The 20,802-nt window shown below is 37.6% G+C and overlaps 1 protein-coding gene across 3 annotated transcripts in view; it reads left to right on the top strand.

The window, feature by feature from the left end:
• sh3pxd2aa (SH3 and PX domains 2Aa) overlaps window positions 1-20,802 on the top strand; it is a 121,696-nt gene that overhangs the window by 6,360 nt on the left and 94,534 nt on the right. For all 3 annotated transcript variants that reach the window (XM_053614972.1, XM_053614973.1, XM_053614971.1), the window contains exon 2: window positions 13,177-13,257. In XM_053614972.1, coding sequence (XP_053470947.1) covers window positions 13,177-13,257 — 81 coding nt within the window. The remainder of the gene's footprint in view (window positions 1-13,176; window positions 13,258-20,802) is intronic.

Raw genomic sequence — 20,802 nt, 5'->3', positions numbered from 1 at the left:
GAGAAAAATAGTAAAAAGAAAATAGGTTCCAGATGTACTAAGGTTGCAACCTGGAGATTTTTTTTTTTTTTTTTTGAGTGTTACGCAGATGCAACTTGACTTAGGAATATTTTGAAAATAATCATTCAAACTGAACCCCCCAAATTTCATTTTATTGAGGCTCTTCTATTTGTACATTATTAAATGGTAGTTAACAACTGTAATCTTCTGTATTTTCACCAATAAAAACACACCTGCATGACCTGTAGAGGGAAAGCAACCCACTCTGAGAACCCGTAAGAACTGTCCATCGAAGCACCACCTGAGCCACACGTGCAAACAGTTTGCCTCTCTTGAAAAACGGTGCAATGTGAAACCAACCGAAACGAATGAAAAATGTAACAAAAAGTCAACTTTAGGAAACAAACTAGATGGGAAAACTGCCTAAGAGTGTAAGAAAAGTAAATACTCTGTTTACAGTGCAAGATTTGAAAAGACTTGGTGGAGGAGCAAAAGGCTTGAATTACGCGATGGGAAATGAGGATCAGGTGGAGCCAATCAGAGACCACGAGGGGAAACAAGAACAGGACACTATGTCAGGAATAAATCAAAACAGGATGTGCAGTTATTGGGCATAATGCAAAGCGCTGTGACCAACCCAGGGATGATCATTTTCCAATAGCTACACACAGAAAAGTGTTTTATTCCTTTTATACCACAGCAATTTGCCAAAACTTTTTATCCATTTATAGTTACTTTTATTGTTATGGAGCGTCGATCACTTACAGTGTAACAGGTAAAAACACCCGTTCCCTCACCAGCTTCTGTAATAAGACAGCAAAGTATCCTAAAGACTTCCTTGTGCCGGAAAACAGCTTTACCTACCTTTTAGTCTCCTTTCATAATTGTTAAATAAACATTTCATTAAGAAAAAGCATCACTAGAGTAATGTTAATGTGTTTTTTTATTGTTAAATAACGTTTAAAAATTGGTTATCGTTAGGATTAAATTATGTGAGCTTTTGCCACTGTGAATGAGTTGTTACTATAGCAACGATAATGCATTAGAACAAGCAGATTAATGCAGACAACACATAGTCATGGTTGTAAATTTTTTAACGAGTTAGTCAACACCTTTTGGCCAATCAGATTAAAGAATTCAGCAGGTTTAAATACAAAAAAAGAGGGACAGATTGGAATGTGGGATACGATAGGGGTCAGAGCCAGACTGGAGGTAGTTGTAGTGAGGCCTCTTGTTCTTGTGGACATGGTTGTAGGCATAGCAGGAATGACAATATTTTGTATATATATATTATGGTTCTGTAGACTGATTTGAAGCCCTTATTTGTTTGAGTGGCTGTTTGGTACTTGTGAAGTCAAAGGTAAAAATCCCACTGGAGATATTTAATTTTTTATACAGTCAGCAGAACTAGTTGCTACTGGATTGGAAAATCAGGGATAGCTGTTTAATTCCGATACTAAAAGGTTGGAAGGAGGAAGCGTATGCTGAATCAACACTTTTACATCTCTTCAGGAAATGCAGTGTGCTACTTCCTGTGCCAGGAGTGTGTTGTGTTTGTGAGTGAGGTAAAGGGGGCCAAGCAGAGGTCGTTTATAAAGTGGAAATGACCACAAAAAAGGCCAGTGTGTGTGGAGATGTTTGTCCAATGATAAGACAAAGGGTCTTCTGGCCATACTCTTTCCACAGAAGTTAAAAGACCATTCCATAAACGTGACATAATTCTCAGCAGACTTTTTGCTGTTATGTTCAGCACAGGGACTGAAGGAACTCTCTTTAATCTTTGTTACTTCTTTAATCTAGATACAACCAAATTATTGATGATTAGTAAGATAATGACTTCGTGTAAAGGCCCCTTCTCAGGATGTCATTAGCAACGGCCCTGGCTTCTGAAAGCTAACAGCGAAGACACATTTTACAAGAACAGTAAACAGTACAACACTCTACTGTCTAAATCACACATTGAGTTGTTTGCTTGTTCTCACAAGCAACTGCGCAAGGCATCCCATTAAACATTTAGGAAAAGGGTTCCTAATGGTTCTTTGGATGGTTAATGGTTCTAGCTTTATTCTGTGGACTTTTTAAAGAGAGAAACTTTTTTTTTGGATGGTACTACACTGAAACTTTAGGAGTTCCCCTAAAGGGACAAAGCAAGAAGCCCTTTAGGGTGCTAGATGGAATCTTTTTTCCAAGTGTTTATTTCACCATAATGCCCAACCTTTTAACTTGGTTTATTATCATGATCTTTTACTTAATAAAATGAATCAAAACCGATCCTGGGCTAAGGTTACTTTCTACGTCTCCCCATGTCTGTGTGGGTTTCTTCATGTTCATGTTCACCAGTTTCCTCCCACCTCCCAAAAACATACCAGTAAGTGGATTATCTAAAAAGGTATGAATGTGTGTGTGGTTGGTGCCCTGTGATGAACTGGCATCCCATCCATGGGTATATTCCTGCCTTGCGCCCAGTGTTCCTGAGGTCCGGCTCCAGATCCACGGCAACCCTGACCAGGATAATAAGATTACTGAAGATGAATGAATGCATGTTTGTCAGTACTTGTCTAATTTGGCAGTATTTTAACTGAAAAGGAACCTCAGCTGAATTGTATTTGGCAGACACTTTAGCAACATCATTGATGTGCTCGAAATGATAATTGGATGAACACTGGTTAAATATTGCAATATATAGTTTAACTGATTATCAGCACATGCCTATGTGACATATACTAGAGAAGAACATCAGCTCTGTGTGTAGTGTGGTTTAAATTCAAGGGGGAAAAAAAAAACACACAGATACCAAAAGCATGTCCTGTATATTCCATGATATATTCTTCCAAGCCAGACAATATATTTAGAACACATTTGACTCTCGGAAACATCAGCGGTTCTGAGATTGATTTTATACCCATATGTTGGTAGACATTCTCTTGTCTTTGCATGACTGATCTCCGATATTCTCCTATGTTATTATCCTATAATAAAGGTTTTGTGGGTGGTGAAATGTTCGAGCTGAAAACGTGGAAGACGGGTAGAATTTTTTTTTATATGAGCCTTTAAATAGATGTCTTTAGGCGGGGTTCAGAGCTTTTAGTGGTGAGGCCTGCTGCTTTTCAGCCACACCAAACCTGCTAAAGTTCTTCTCCACTCATTGCGTGAGACAAATCTGAAGGACGGAGGTCTGCTGACTGTATAGTAAGTTTCTTATTTCTTATTTTCACAGAACAGAAGTGTGCGTAAATTTGTCTATAATGTGTAGCTCAGATTACTTTGAAATTTAGTCAATCTGAGGAACCTTTTGTGCCAGTCTGGAAGTGGATCACATCTGAGCTGTACATCAGTCAATAATTATGTTTTATAATCCTTTAATATGGAAATTATATTCTATTGATAGATATACAATGGAATACCACTATTGAATCCAGTGATTTATACAGCACCCTTCATATTTGCCCATATTTCCTGCTGATGTGATCCAGAAAAGCTTTGCCTGAATGAGACTTCTGTCTCCTGCAACTGCTCCTAATTGGAAGTCCTTTCTAGGCGTTTTGAGAGAGCTTGTAATCACTTCTTTCCTAAATGCTGTCTATTGTGATCTGTAGAATCTCTAATATCTTGTTGTAATTTCTGTCAGAACATGTGACATTTGTTTTGACATATTTCTCCCCCCCCCTTTCTGGCAATTTTCACAAGCTCATTTGGTTGTTACCATGTAAAAACATTGATATTTATTATTGTTGGAAACATTTGAAGGGAATTCATTCTTGAATCCAGCAAGTTTCTGAGAACAAAAGGAGTTTGAAGAATTCAGAAATAGCTCTTTTTGGTTTTGGTTCCTTTGTTTCCTGGACAGATTAAATCTACATTTTTAAACAAATTACACTCCACATTAGGATTACTGATTAAGAATAGAGTTAAATCTCTGCCTTCCTCACCGAATCACACAAAGACTTCACAGGACAACGGAAGCATAAGAAAAGAAAACAGTAGTTGTTAAGGTAACATAACTTTTCACAACTGTGTAGCTTGTGTGGGTTTAGAGGTATTTGCATTTGTATTTGTTCTGCGTATATAACATTGGAGATTGCAGACAGTAACGGCTGACATCTTCCTTTGTGATCGGTGTATTAAAGCTCTTTCAAGTCCTTGATTTTCTACAGAATTTTCCAAATTCAAAAGAACCTCTGTTGACGAATCATGCTCATGTGGGGTCTGCAGTGTAAAGCGTGTATGCTGAATCGGAGGACATTGGGTAACGAGAACGATAGCTTTTCAAATCAGGACAAATGCCAGAATTTATACACAATAATAAAGACACAGGAGCAAGAATTAAATATGAGAAAGAAAGATAATTTCCTCTAAGCCATGGAGGTCCATTAAAACTTTTTTCATTCATTCAAGGAAAGAATTTTGCGTCATATCAAACTCAAGTGTTACAAAGTTTCCTTAAGTGCTCTCGCTTGCCTTTTTCAAGAGATTAAAAACTGTCACTTTTCTTAAAGACTCATTTACTTTGCCATCATACTTTTCATTATTTTTGATTTATGGACAGACTTGCCATTTCTCAGATTAAGGCTTTGTTATCATAGTTGGACTTTAGATCTCTTTGGCTATGTCATGATTGTGTGCTTGACTCACATGGCTTTGAATGCCTCATTAAAGAAATTTGTTGGGAATCACAGGTTTGTTGGCTCTGTTTTTATTCAGAATGGTTATTTTAACCAAGAATCATTCTCGGCCACAAATAAACAGCATAGATATTATTACATAGAGTTTTTCAAATTAGCAAACGTCAACACTGCATTTTCTTTTTTACATTTTGGGCTCAAGTTCAATTTGTATTGAGACTTGTTTAAATAAGAGTTGCTATTAGTAAAAAATACATTATGAATAGAAAATCAAGTAGAGAATACAGTATTTTTGTTTAGGGCTGAGTTTCCCAAGAGCATGGCAAAGTTAAGATCATCTTAACTGAGAAAGAGAGTGTTCAATATGCTCGTGCTACCATTTAGGGATGATCTTTGTGCCATGATGCTTTTGGGAAACTCGGCCTAGATCGACACATCTCATAAGTTAGTTCTTCTTTTGCTGAAAGAGTTTAGTGTGTGTAGTGCTGCATGACTGTGTATGATCTGTGACTCAGACCATGATATGACCGCTGATTATTTATGGCCTGGTGTCTGAAAAAAGACAATGCTAATCGTTAAGTGTAGCCAGATCCACAGGACTGTCATGTCACAGCAAACCAGTGACTACATTTCCCATCCTGCACTGCGGCCTACAAACATGGCCGCCATGGACTACAATTCCCAGAAAGGCTCTCATTCATTCTAATCACACACACCTGCATCAAATTCACAGCACTCACAACCACAGTATAAAGAGACTGTTTGAACACAGTGACTTTGCGAAGTATTGAGTGTTATCACCATACCAAGCGATTGTACCCTGTTCCTCGTTTTGTTTCATGTTCATTGATCTTGTTTCTTGTTTCTCGTTCTTGATTCTTGCCTTGCCTAGTTTATGCCTGTTTGCTGATCGCCTGACCCATTGCCTGTTTTTGACCATGCTATTGTCTGCGTGCCTCTCTTTATTAAAAGCTCTTAGCTGCAATTGCATCCGTCCTAACCTCCATTATGTTAAATACGTGACAAGGACAGGGTTGTCTAGGTGTCCCTTCCAATGTTTAAATGCAGGTATGTGTTTGGCATGTAGAAGTTAAAAGATGGGTTTCGGTTATTTAAGTGTCATGTACTTGACAGCAGTGATTGCTCATGAGATGTCATTTTTTTTCATTCTTGCAAATTTACCTAATATATTTTCACTCTGACTGTAAGTCCCGAACTAAACAAAAAGCATAAATAGCTCTGGAAACTGGGGGCTGAATCCTATTTTAAAATATTGTGTTTGGACACAGGGGCAGGAACTTACAGTCCACTACAGACCATTTCAGAGCCTGGACAGCCAGAACAAAAAAAAGCAAGCCAACTACAGCTTTGGAAATCTGCAATCTGTGAGTGATATAGAAATACTGACAACCTTGGAACCTGCTTACACTTTTTCCAGCCCAGAAATTAGCTCCTTCCACAAACATTCACACACTACAGACAGTTTGGAAATGGCAATCAGCCTACAACGCATGTCTTTGGACTGGGAGAGGAGACCAGAGTACCCGGAGGAAACCCCTGAAGCATGGGGAGAACATACAAACTCTGCACACACTGTATGGAGGCGGGATTCAAACCTCCAACCCTGGAGGTGCAAGACAAACGGGCTAACCTCTAAGCTTCCATGCCCCCCGATCTGTTCAACTCTTTCTTTAAAATGCAATACATATAAACCAGTTTTAGTAAATGGAGCAGATAGGGGTGGATTAAGTGCAAGGCTTGTCAGTTTGGGTGCTGTACTTTTGAAATCCTGCCACTTGTTGCAGCTTTAAACGATCTGGGTGGAAACTGTAAAGTGAATGTTAGACGTCCACACAGGATCAGGTTTTAGCTCGTCTCTGAGCACCATTCTATTTCTGCTATACTCTGAGGGCCAGTTGGGTTGTGCTTGATATTTTCAGCATTGAAGCGATTGCTGTTTTTCCCCTCTAGAGGAGGGCCTGCTAAGAGAAAGGCCCTGTCAGCAAATGAGTGGAGAGAAATGTCCATTGAGTCGAACTTTTATACACATTCGTACCCGCCCACAGATCAAGGTTGCTCTCCACTATGTAATTAAGTGTTATAGTCAGGGAGGGAAGGGCTGCATGAGTTAGCCTGCATGCCAGTCAGGACAAGGAGCTTTATTTAAAGTGTGCGGTCAAACACCCACACACCCACAAGTTTGTCATTTTTCACTTTTATTTTTATTTTTTATGTGTATGCAGTACTCTATGTAAAAGTGGAGTGATGCTATACTTACTCAAAAACAGTTTCTCTCTGTTTCTCTCTCAATCACACACATACACACTCAATGAGCTTCGGGTGGGAGTAGTGGGACATCTCCTGTTGCTGGCTGCAGGCCTGTGTGATAAGCTGGTATCTATTTAGATAGCTGTACACACACACACACACACACACACACACACACACACACACACACGGCAGAGTGGCATGAACGGTATGTAAGATTACCAATAGCATAGTGAAGGCCTTTTCCCAGAGTTAGATTTAGAGTGGACACAACATACACTACAACCCATCAAAAGAGTAACTATCAACAGCAACACATCTAAATCTCTCTCTCTCTCTCTCTCTCTCTCTGTCTCTCTCTCTCTGTCTCATAGCACTGCTATGTCCTAGTTTCGCTGCTCTAAGTGATATCAGCTGTATTAGGCTATACCAGTGTTATAGGTGTGACATATGAACTCATGTTGACCTGCAAATTTCCTCACTGCCCGTACAAGCTTAATATTAGAACAACACAGTGCGACACACATTTCTGGTCATGTGACTTTACAGGGACAAGACAGACCAGTATTCAAAAGTAAAATATAAATTTTTATGTTAAATGTGTTCAGCAGTTTATCCGTGCCGTGGATGTGAGTATTTTGGGGGGTCTTCACATTTTCAACACTGAATTTTAAAGACTTAACAGAGAACATCATGGAAAACTATTTGTTTTGTACATCAATGAGGAAACTAGTGTTGCTATTGCAAGATTTTATGGTTCAAGGCTGTATGAAGCCACTGAAATAAAAAATAAGAATACATTAAGAATTATCAAAGGCAAATATATAATATAATAAGTTGTAATATAAAAACAGTTTTGTATTTCTGCACTAGGATTGACAGTGACATGGAATATTGCCATACTAACGTTGACTGGTGTTTGAATGGTACAGAATGGTGGGTGTTTATGAATATGACTGTCAAATCTTCACAGAAATCCTGTCAGATTGGCTCATGTTAGTTAGCCAGTCAACATTAGCAGTGAAAATTAGAATAATTTAGGAACATGAATTAAAATCCTCTCATAAATCCTGACAGATTAGTTCATGTTGCTAGCCAGCCAAAATTAGCAGTGAAGATTAGAATCATTTAGGGATATATCCCTTATTATTTAAAAATTCTGTCATATTAGCTAGCCAGCTAGTGTTAACAGTGGCACCATGGATATAAAATGAATAGCCTCTGAGAAATCCTGTCAGGTTAGTTCATGTTAACTAGCCAGCTAACGGTAGCAGTGGAAATTATACACTTAGATTATATACAGCATTTAGCCGACGCCCTTATCCAGAGCACTTTACAGAAGTGCTTTATAGTCTCTATCAAAAACATGTCCTCATGCAATTTCACTAGGTTAGGGACTAAGAATGTAACTATAAAAATATTCTCTGAAATCCTGTCAGGTTATTTCAGGTTAGCTAGCCAGCTAAGCGTTAACAGTGGACATCATGAATATTAATGACTACAACTTTCTCTCAAAATTCTCTCAGAAATCCTGTCAAGTTAGTTCAGATTAGCTAGCCAGTTAGCATTAGTAGGGAAGATTATGAATATTGATGGATATTATGTAAAAATTCATATTTTTATAAATAATATCAGGTTAGTGCAAGAGTACAAGCTAGCCTATAATAATCTATGAAAACAGATTCCAAAGACTTCCTTTTTCCTTCTTGAAGACATCCATAAATGGACTAGATAGCACACATAGCAACATAACCTACTTTTTTTGGGGCACTGTTTAGCCGGGGAACACACGACTAGCTACAGTGAGAACCTTTCGAAAGCTATAAAAAGCAGAATATGCGTTACCAGTGATCAACATTGACGTTCTTGAGGTGTAATTGTGAACGTATTCGTGTGTGTGGTACCTGGGAAGGAGACCGTATTAAACACAGCCTTTAGTCTATATAATTATTTCATAATTTATTCCATAGAGCTTTCCCACTGATTGCATTTGTAGGCAATCAGAGGCCTTGTGACATTCAAAGATGCATAAACATGTTAGTTTTTTTTCTGTGGTGTGTTTATCACTGAAGAAAAAACACTGATCATTGCTTCTCTATGTGTGTTGACCATAGAGAATAATAGCAGCTGTGGAGGCTTTTAGCAGCTTGCCAATGCTGGGGAAACTGCTGGTGCCCTTCCAGAAAAAACAATACTTACACACTCGCCTGTCAAATCACCATCTCTCTCTCTCTCTCTCTCTCTCTCTCTCTCTCTCTCTCTCTCTCTCACACACACACACACACACACACATAAAGATACATACTCTGCTTGTCTTTGTCTCTGCTCCACCTGCATCTCTTGCATCATATTTGCTAATTTAACATCATTGTCAGGTACATGGCAGCTACTGAATGTAGGCACTGACAGTCCTTTACTAATGCACCTGCTTCCCATGTGCAGTGTAGTTTTGGACACTCATTTAGCATATTTCAGAGGTTGATCAGCTGTTGTTTTTTTTTTTAAACCACAAAGTACAACAGTATAAGAAAATATAAATTCACACTTTAACTCTCTTGCACCATTCATTGCTGACACTTGATTAAGCACCTGAATGGTTTTTAGCAGTCTTTGCCTGTTGTGGGACGCATTACCATAAAAATAATTCAAAGGTTTGGGAGAAAAACTACTCGTGAAACTTCACTTCCCTCCTGGCTTACTTCCAGTATATTCCCAAATTTCTCATGACAATTTTTCGCACCATCTTCACATCTCTTTCCTACTCTTCAACCACTCATACACTGACTTCTCCAACACTAAGCAAAAGCCACCCATAACTTACATGATTTCAGAACCCCTGCGTTCACAGCACCTCAGCTGCTCTCCATACCACTGTCAGCTGCAGATATGGTCGGCATTCACATAATATTATAGAACTAAGGTGGTTTTTGTGTTTTATGAGATATATCATCCTGCTTCTTAGTAAGAGTTTATCGAGTTATCTGCTTAGTGTGTGTTATTCACTGCTGTATTGTATATATGCATATAGTACACCCCATGGAAATTTTTGGCTTTATTTGACATATTTGGACAAGCAAACATTTCATCCTTTTGGAAACAGTGCCTATTAATAAAGTTGATACACTCTATCAAATGACACATAAAATCGACATTTTGTAGCAATTTTCACAATTTAAATGAACAAAAAAAGTAAGTACACCCCTACATTTATCATACCTTCAAATCCATAAAATTTTAATCCGGTGTTCAATATTGGGTGCCAGGGATTAGAACCTGCTTAGGGAGTGCAGGTGGAACCTGTCTTATTTATACCCCTCTCATATTTAGTGTCTGGTGTTCCATTTGTTATTGAGGTGTGTGCTGTCATCATGCCAAGATCTAAAGAGTTCTCTAAGGCCTTCAGAAAAAGGTTGTGGATGCCTATGAGTCTGGCAAGGGATTTAAAAAGATCTCCAAATTCCAGCAACGATTGTGAAAATTTATGAATATAACCTAAGAATCCTCTGAGGAATCTTGTCAGATTAGCTCATGTTAGCCAGCCAACTAGTATTATCAGTTGGAATAATTTATGAATTTATGAACAAAAATCCTCCCAGAAAACCTGTCAGAAATCCTGTCCCGAGTTATATTTCCATTTAGGTCTGTTGTGATTTATGAGGATTTGAAACAAAGTGAACAAAATGTCTTACAGCATCAGCATGTGTTTTAACCACTTCCTGTGTACAGCTCATAAGTAATAAAGGCCAGCTTTTATAAAATGTAATTGAACCCAAACCATGCACCATTTTGAGTAATATTTCATGGTTTGTATCACATTTAAACACCACAGAAGGCTAAACTCCACACATACCAGTTTTAGTTCAAAGTAATGAATATTAATGTCATTGCTAAACCATCCTAAATAAGGCAAAGCTTCTGAATTGCTCTCAGTATTATAAGATCAAAAGAAACCGCCCCTGCTCATTGTGTAGAAGCTCAATTACATGCTGAGTGAAGTGGGGTGAACATGCAGCAGTTAATTAAACCCTCCAGAGGGGAATTTCGAAAAGTGTGAACGCCTTTACTGTTTTCTTCTGCAGTCTCAGCCCTCTTTTACACCCAGCAGTAGATGATGTCATGTGTGAAGCGTCATGGCCTTAAGGCTTATTTAGCTTCTGAGAACAATGCACTGTTGGATAGGGCCCTGGTTTGGGAAAGGCCCCCGTCTTACCACCACAGATTACTTCCTCTCATGAAAGCAGCAACGGCATTGTATGTTGAATTTTATGAGCGAGTCTTAGGGTCGTAGAAATAGTTGCATTTGCTAACTATGTAATATGTAAAAAACATGCCACTTTAGATATTTTGTGATTCCAGTGAAAGTCTAAGGAGAAATGAATGCAGATACAAGCTGAATTTCTTAAAATTAGCTGTTGTTACAGATGTTATAGACATGTTATAGACATTTTATATATAATCTCGTAGAACAGATAACCAATCAAATTTACACCAAATCTGTTATTTTTTACATTTGCAGCTTGCAAAGTATTTGTACAGTAATATGTTTCATTACACCAACATTTGTAGCCAGAATAAACCCCGTTACACTGTTTATTTACTGTTTTACTGTCTTGTATGTTGCTTTTAAGTACACTGTGCTCTAATTAGGTTTACAGCTGGCCCCCAATGTTCCCATAGATGCTTTACGTATGGACACCGGTTGTGACCACCACAAGATTACTTCCTATTAATGAGGATATTGATTTATTCACATTGTGGGAGTATGATAGCATGAAGTCGCATATTTCAGTATAGTTATGTCGAAGTAGGTTTGCAATAACGGTGCATATGTAGGACAAGGTGATATGATGATTGTATTGATAATGTATTCTCACCAACAGCTTGTACAGTGTATAATCATTCAGTACGTTTACATGGACAACAATAATCCAATATTAACCCGATTAAGACAATACTCTGATTAAGAAATTACCATGTAAACAGCAATTTTTATTACTTTAATCCGACTAAAGTCATACTCGAAGTAAACACAAATGGAATTAAGACAGGTGGAATATTCCTGTTTTAGTCGCATTATTGACGTGCATTGCAGACATGTACACACCTTAATCACAATATTAACATCGTGTGGGAATTTTCAGTGCACTTTGCGGCAGGACACGTACACACACGGCAGCGCTCGACCGTTTGACGGCAAACAGGAGAGCACGGCTGCGTCCGAAACTGCGTACTTGCCTACTGTATAGTAGATGAAATACAAGTATATAGTAGGCGAAATACATGTGTTTCGGCTACTATATAGTAGGTAAGTACGCGGTTTGGGACGCAGCCCACGGCTTCAAGCAGTCGTCTGTTAGCACGTACAGCATGACAAATAATTAACTGCACTTGAAGCTTTTGTAAAATTTTAAATAAAAACACCCAAAACTGTATACGGTACCATAACGAAGACGAACTGTATGTTGATACGTGAAATTCTGGAGGGAACGTCGGACGGCGTGGCGCGGGGATGTAATGACGTGTGACATTAATCGATCTATGATTTATAACATGTAAAACAGGAAAATGAAAGGAATATTCTAAAAGCGACTCATGTAAACGCCTTAATCACAATATTGTCTTATTCAGAATAAGGTCAGTAATTAGATTACTGCTGTCCATGTAAACATAGTCATTGATATGGTAAAATTTTCGGTATGGAGAATGTTTATGTAGTCCTCAGTCAAACGTAAAGCTGTAATTTTCCGTTTTCCGGCACTTATGGTTTCTCGGTAACAAGCTGCATTTTTGTCTTATTAACTTCAAAAGTGGAGAATTCACACCTTAAACGTAACTATAAATGGATGGAAAGTAAATAAAACACTTTGGGACTTGCTAATATAGTAAATTGATTAACTTTGGGGGTTGTAATCACATCGCATGTATTATTCCTTACATATTGCCCACCTTTGATGGATAGTTTGGTTAGAAACCCATGTGTACAGAGTGCTACAAGTATGTGTTCCTGTCTGTTGGAACCAACGTCCTTTGGGGAAATAAAGACATGGAGATGGTTGTAGAAAAATCAACAAAGTGTCTCTTCCTATTTATGAAACATGGGAAACACTCGCAGTTCTACCAGTTCTCGGCTCCGTAATTAGACAGTGCAGAGATTTAATGATGTTTCAGTAACACGTGGAAGCTGCTTAAAAATGATACACACGTGTGTGGGATAACAGGAAGAGTATAATGGATGTGTCAGTAAATTAAAGTTCACATGCTGTTTGTGTGTGTGTTTTCTCTGCAGGTGTATCTCATCAATGTCACTTACTCTGATTCCACTTCCCACATTATCTACCGCAGATACAGCAAATTCTTCGACCTTCAGGTAGGAATTTACATACATGCACTTGCACACACACACACACACACACACGTAAATACCTCTTACGCCCACTCACTTAACACTATATTTCATTTCATATACATGTATTTACTGCCCAAACACAGTAATGTGTTTATCCTCTATTCCAGATAAATTATATTATGCGTTATATATACAAATACACACACGACGTGCAATTACAAAATGCAAATATCCAGCTATAGTTTACCACACTTGCTTTCTGTCAGTCGCTGATAAAGACTTGGAAGTCAGAGATGATAACTTGCGTAATAGTTTGTGTGTGTGTGTTTAATATGCACTAGAGCACTCCCTTGCTTGCGTACTGCCACACTGATTGGCAGCACGTTTGATAAATGGCTAGAAAAGGAGGTGAATGTAATTTTGTTTAATGTAGCATGCATGACTGACAGGAGCGGATTGACTTTTATAAGCGAATTTAGTACAGTGCATGCTCTTATGCAGTACAATATTTCTCTCATATTTAAGAACTTTAAGACAGTCCTTGTAGACTGGAGTTAGCTTTGGAAAACAGCTGAAGGGGAGTGGACGTGTTCAGCCCAGTCCCCCAGGTTTTAGGTTTGTGTGTGAGTGTGTGGATTAGGGTATGTGGATTAGGATGTGCGTGTGAGGAGGCCCATATATAAAGTGTGTTTCCAAAATAATGCATGCAGTCCCTTTAAAAAGAATCGTGTTTATACTTCATGGGGCAGAGTCCAAAAATCTGACTCCATTGCCAGGAACGGTTAATTTAATCCGTTATCATCTATAAATACTGTTTTGTCTAAACATATTATATAATTTTGCGTCAGTACAAGACGATCCTTTTATTCTTTCAACTTCCAGGATTATAACAGTGTGTATAGAGTAAATATTATAGACTTCTATTCAAGTAAGAGATGATGACAGTTAACACCAGCAGACATGTTACTATATAAAAGAAATAAATGGCATCGCAACATTAAAAACGAATATGTAATGTGTCATGCATGTATTTTGAAAACATTTTAATTTAGATACAGTATGTAGATGTATAGAAATAAAAATAATGAATATGAATATGAAAATATAACACCATAGAAATATTTCTTTATTTTCAATATTTTCAATGTTTGGCAGTTTCTTTTAATATATTGCAAGGAACATCCCCATTGCCAACATTTGTTGCAGTATAACTGCTATATGTTATTTTTGTACATATTGGGCAAGTTATGTATATATCTATATATCTGTGTTTGTGTGTGTGTGTGTTCCACCATCAGAGCATCCATGTTGAGTTATCCTATTTTAGACCCATATGGGACTATGAAAAGAGCCCACTGTGTTGTAGAGGAAGCCATGTTCCAACAGGAAGGTGGATCTAGCGTCAAAGCCTCCATTGATAAGCTGCAGAGGAGTTGCTGAGCAAGCCTCACACCTCTCATGCCAAACGTTAACCCCACAGTTAAACGTTGACTCCACATTTACGCTGGAGCTTGCATAATAAACGCACTAATAGGGGATGGTGAAGGAAGATTAAGGTGTTTTCTCATATGGCTCGTGGTCTACTTTGAGAAAATGGAAAATGGATTCAGATCTGCTGCTTCAGCCCTGATGAGATTTTGTTATTGGAACACTTTATTACTCTGAATTTTGGCTTTAAGACATAACTAGCTGCTGCCATTCGAGTTGAGTTGTGTGGAATAATTGGTGCTAGATATTACTATTGAAAATTGACCACACAGCTGATTCAGCATTATTGGACCACTGATGTGTTCTGCTCCATTTAAAACATAAAGCACCCCTGCTGGTCAAGAATAAGGCCTAGAGCTTTTGATTATATCATTTTAGAATCACAGAGCAAAGGTCATCAGTGTATTAGGCAGAACGTTGTGCCAGCTGGACAGTAGAATGCACACGTTCCTGCAGACTCTATCCTTTGCATGCTGCACGATCCTTGAATTGATGCCATGTTTGGAGGCATCTTTGTAATATTTTGGGTCTATTTCATGGTGTGCTTGCCAGGCTGCAGTGTTGTTGCTTTTCCCTTAAGGGTTTCTTTGATGATTCAGGCTTGTTTGGCCAGCTTCTTGCTCATACTGGATTAGGCTTTCCACTGTAAAACATTTATGTGCCTGAAGTTATCCTGCTTTTAGCAACATGCACAGAGCTGGACAGAAAGAGAGTAAAGTCAAGATGGCCTCTGTGGACTTGATCAATTTAGAATAGGCATCTATATGAATGCTGCATTGTCATAAATAGCATTTGAGATGTTTTATCTTTGTTAATGATTAGTCACTGATGTAATATTCTTCTCTGTTGTTGACATTGTGACACTTAACCTTGTCCATCTGAAATAAGTTGATGTTGTACCTCATTGTAGAGTGGACAAAACATAAATGCATAATCTAGCCCACTGGGCAAGTAAAAGCTGCAGTGTGCTTGCTTAGTCCCATGTTTTGGTTGCCTGGAAACCTAACTGACTAGACAAAAATGTGGTCGTTAATGTAATGTAAAAACGTATGACAAGCTAATTAGCTATTTACATTAATACAGAGTAAAGGAAATGAACGAGTTTATGTAGTCATTGGGGAATGTTTCAGCTATGAGATGTGTTATGTCTACTCATCGAATGTAAAATATATTATTTGAGTCTGACTTTATTATCTTTCGATATGTTTAACTGTGCATAGAGCTAAATGACATCTTTTCACTGGACTTGATTTTGCTCAGTTTTCTTAATGTTTCTACATACCTTCTTGTTACTGCTTAAATGTTTGTCTGCCATTCATGCAAGCGAATTAACCCATGTAGTAAAAAAGGTGCTACTGATAATCAGATTGTGACTTGGCGACTGTGTGTGGTGCAGCAGGCATTGAAATTTGGTAACATATGCTATAGTTACATTGCCATAAAGGATAGCTACATACTTAATAAAAGCATTTGTTTTGTGAAAGTAAATGAGTAGGGTGTTTTTTGTTGTCTTTTTCTGGTTGTTTAAGCTAGTTTTCTTTGAAGCATCTACAAACACTGTACAAAACTAATAGCCAAGGTAGGATCTCATGGTGTTGGTTTAATCAGCTTGTTTTTTTATGGAATTAAATTTCTGCCAAAAGTATTGAACATAACTTTTCAAGAAACGAACAAATATATACATTGAGAAACAAGAAAAACACTGAAACTGAAAACAGTGAACTCAGTGGCAAAAATGTTAACATAGTCTTCAAATAAACAGTGTTCTTTGTTAACAGTTTTCTAAGCTTCCTTTTCGCTAATAATGATTTATGAATGCGCTTACCTGTTTACTCTTTCAAAGGTTACATTTACACTCTCACATTTACACCATTCTGGCATAAACCTCTCATGTGGGCAGGCTTAAAGGTGTTTTACTTTCATTGGCTACTGAGATTTGGATCGACAACTCGAATATCCAGCTGAGGAGGATGATGATGATAATGACAACAATGCTCTGTGCCACTCCTGAGAGAAAAAATAGTCGTGTGAGACTACCCAAACCTCAAATATTAATTACGAACTAATATATTGATAAAGTAAGTAAGTAATTAAGTAATTTCCACTACAAAGTACAAACACTATAATTACTGCATACAGAGAACCACATCCAGAACGCTCCCAAAATTCGTATCACTGAAGTCTCTACTTCCAGGTCAGGGAGCTGTCAATCCAAATCTCACTAGCCAATGAGAGTAAATCACTGTTAAGCTCCACCCACATGAGAGCTTTGTGCCAGAACGATGAACATAAACTTGTGGAACGTAAACGAAAACTTTGGCAGCGCATTCATTAACCAATATTTAGCGAAAAGTAAGGTTACAAAACTGTTAATAAAGAACGCTGTTTATTTGAAGACCATGTTCAATTTTTGCCACTGAGTTCACTGTTTTCAGTTTGAGTATTTTTTTTTTCTTTCTCATTGTATATTTTTGTTCGTTTCTTGAAAAGTTACATCCAATACTTTTGGCACAAATTTAACTCCATAGTTTTTCAAATCTGGAGCATCTGGTAGCAGTGAATCAAGCTTCCTGTCCCTGAGTTCAAACTTATGAAGCCTGACAAATGGTGAACTGTCCTCAAGATCATATCAAGCTTTGATTTATGTTGCAAAAATTTAGTTTAAAGTCCACAAATAAACCAGCTTCTCACTGAGTTGTAAAATCTAAGTTGAAACACTTTGAGTATTGAAGCTCTCTGAGAAGCTTGCATGTAATCTCCCTGAGCTCTGAACATCTCTTGCATCCCTATTTGAGCAGTTGTTGGTAGATAATGAAGTTGACTGCGATAAAATGAGATGAAAGACCATATGCTGAATGTTTCTTTCCTTTACTCCTCAACTGAATATCTGTGTCAGAGTTTCTCCCTTAGAGCGAGTACCACCTATGGTGTGTACCTGAATGGAACAGAAGTTCTTTTCATCTAGAGTGCCAATGGCAAAGTTGACTATTTTACTTTGACCCAAAACTGTGACTCAGAACGTGCAGGCATAATCATGAATCATGTCCAATGCTTAAACTGACTACTTACAATATATAAAAGAGGACAGTTTTCTATTGAGGGCTCTACACGAGAAAACAGTTTGTAAGATCAGCAAGTCTTCTGTCCAGCCACAAAAGCATCAAGTGTTTCTCCTCACTTTGCTTTCTCTGACTGTTTAGTTTTTATTGTACTTGGGTTTGTCATATTGCTGATTCTGGGAGTCTAGTTAGGGCATATTTTGCTGCTTGGCCCTCCACACATTTCAGTACACATTCTGCTCATAAGTGATCCAAAGTTGGTTTTTAGTGCTGAACATTTTTGTGGCTTCTGGCTGACCTTCACTCAGTGTTTTTCTGTTGTGATCCAACAGCATTTTGCTGATACGAGATGTCTGGTTGCTGGGTTTGTACTTGACATATTTGTGGCTGGTTGACTGAGCTTCTGGTGGGTTTTTATTTTTTATTTTTTAATGTTTTTGGATCAGTGCTATAACATGTCAGATCTGCTGAGTTGACTAGCAGACAAAAACAAGTTGACAAGGAGTGTATGTGGATCGGTTTTATCACAAGCTCTTGTTTGTTTATATGCCAAATATGCTTCATTTAATAACAGCTGTTAGATATTGGTCTTTACTATGAATGCTAGCACGTGTTATTATTATTATTTTTTTTTTACATCAAATTAGTAAATGTTTATTATGTAATATTTATTGCTAACACTAGCAAGTTAACCTGACAGGATTTTTACATCACATACATTAATGTTAAACATATTTACTACAAACACTAGTTTACTATCTAAAATGTGGTAGTCTGACAGGATTTCTGAGAGGATTTTTGCATGACATTAATAAATCTTCATGATGTATAATCTATTTTACATGACTCCTGAGAGATTTTTAATGTCCCATTTACAAATGTACATAAGATTTACTAGCTGACTATCTAACAGGACAGGATTTCTGAGAAGTTTTTTTTTTTACATCACATTCATAAATGGTTGTAATATTTACTAGCTGGCCAGCTAACATGAATTAACCTGTCAAGATGTTTTCCATGAAGGTTTTTTCCATGCCACATTCACATTATAATATTTAATGATATCACACTAGCTGACTAGCTAACACAAGCTAACCTGACAGGATTCCTGAGAGGGTTTTTACATCACATTCATAAATGATCATTAAGTGTATTACTTACATTAGCTGATTAGCTACCATGAGCTAACCTAGCAGGATTTATGAGAGGATTTATGAATCATATTCATAAATGTTCATATTCTTCACTGCTAATGATACTGATACTAAGATACAGAGTCAGGATTTCCGAGAGAATTGTTAAGCCACAATATATTTATATGAAGTTATTAGATTTAATTAGTTTCATGAAGAAGTATAATATTTGTTGATGCTAGCTAGCTAGAATGTTAAACCTAATAAAGCTAACCTGACAGGATTTCCGAGAGAATTGTTAGGTCAAATTTTTAATTGTTCATAATTTCACTGCTAATGCTAGCTGCTATCCTAGAATTTTTTAGTTTTAATTGTGGTGTTGTTGACATAAGCAAACATAATACACATTTAATTCCCATTTGTGCTCTGTCAGTGACAGATAATGGCCATCAGACATACATTTGGATACAGATGTTTTGTGTTAGGTATGTGGAATGTCTGATTATGACTGTGCTGTGTTGTGTGACTGTGTTGTGTTGTGTGGATAAGAGTGATATTTTTATATCCTTGCGGTAGAATGGCACGTCGTCTAGAGGGGATTGACTCATTTTATGATTCTCATACATCCTTATAGTCGCTGGTTCTTCCTCTTTCTTTTAAATAATCTTTTCATTTTTACAGGATATACATTCCATGGTATCCCACATACTTATATACATGTATGTATTTTTATGATTCACAGTCTCTATAGTTCCGTCCACATTATAAAAATGCCACATCGTTGAAAGTCAATATCAGATGACTACCACTTCACAGAGTAGAGCTGTTTCTCCAGCCACCTGCTGATCCTCTAAGGATTCAGAACATTCCTCCTTTCTGTAACCAGATAACTGTGGACCAAGTGTTATCCAAAACGGGAATAGGGGAATGCATGGGTTGCTTGGAGCCACCCACTTCCGTGTGCCCAAACCGGTGCTACAGACCACTAAGCACTGCTGGCATCTCCAATCGGCACAGAATTTTAGTGTCTCAGCACTTTTCCAGGGTCAACAACCTTCCAGTTTGGTATCCTGTGCCAGTTCTGTGGGAGAAGAATGGCTAGTTATTGTCTGAACTTGGGCGTGGAGGATAAAGACGTATTTCATGAGCTGTAGCCAGGCGAACACCTACACTTTAGAAACACACTCCACCACTGTGCTTGCAAAAACAATGGAGGGTTTTAACCCACCCAACACTTTACCTATTTAAAGTTCATCTTTAAAATACCCATTACATGTTCATCTTATTTGTTAGTAATAGATATAATTTATAAAAAAAAAATGAAAATATATGAATAATTCTCCTACTATAAATTGAGGCAAACAATAAAAAGAAAAAAAGAGTCATCTGGTCTTTTTCCCATCTTCAACTGTCCAGTTTCGGTGAATCTTTGCCCACTGTAGCCTCAGATTCCTGTTCTTTGCTGACAGGAGTGGAACCTGATCTTCTGATCTTCTGCTGTTGTAGCCCAGCCACCTCAAGGTTTGACATGTTCTTTCTGAGATGCTTTTCAGCCCAATACGGTTGTAAAGAGTGGTTATTTAAGTTACAGTAGCTTTCCTGTGAGCTCAATCCAGTCCGACAATTCTCCTCTGACCTCGCTCATCTACTTTATATATGTAATTGAAATCCAACCACACCATTCTTGCTCATTAGAATTTGTATGCATTTTTAATGAGATCTGCTATTTACTGCTGATTTGAGATTTATTTATTTATTTATTTATGTATAATTACATTTGAGGAAGAGATTTGGGTTTGGTAAGGTGTTTGTATGTAAGAACATAAAGGGTTGTCGCTGGATTTTCACAAATTTAAAAAGAGACAAACAGAGCAAGGTTAGTTGGG

This window comes from Ictalurus furcatus, chromosome 26 (assembly GCF_023375685.1).
Source record: "Ictalurus furcatus strain D&B chromosome 26, Billie_1.0, whole genome shotgun sequence".
Classification (NCBI taxonomy): Eukaryota; Metazoa; Chordata; class Actinopteri; order Siluriformes; family Ictaluridae; genus Ictalurus; species Ictalurus furcatus.
This window is presented reverse-complemented; position numbering and strand designations above follow the sequence as displayed.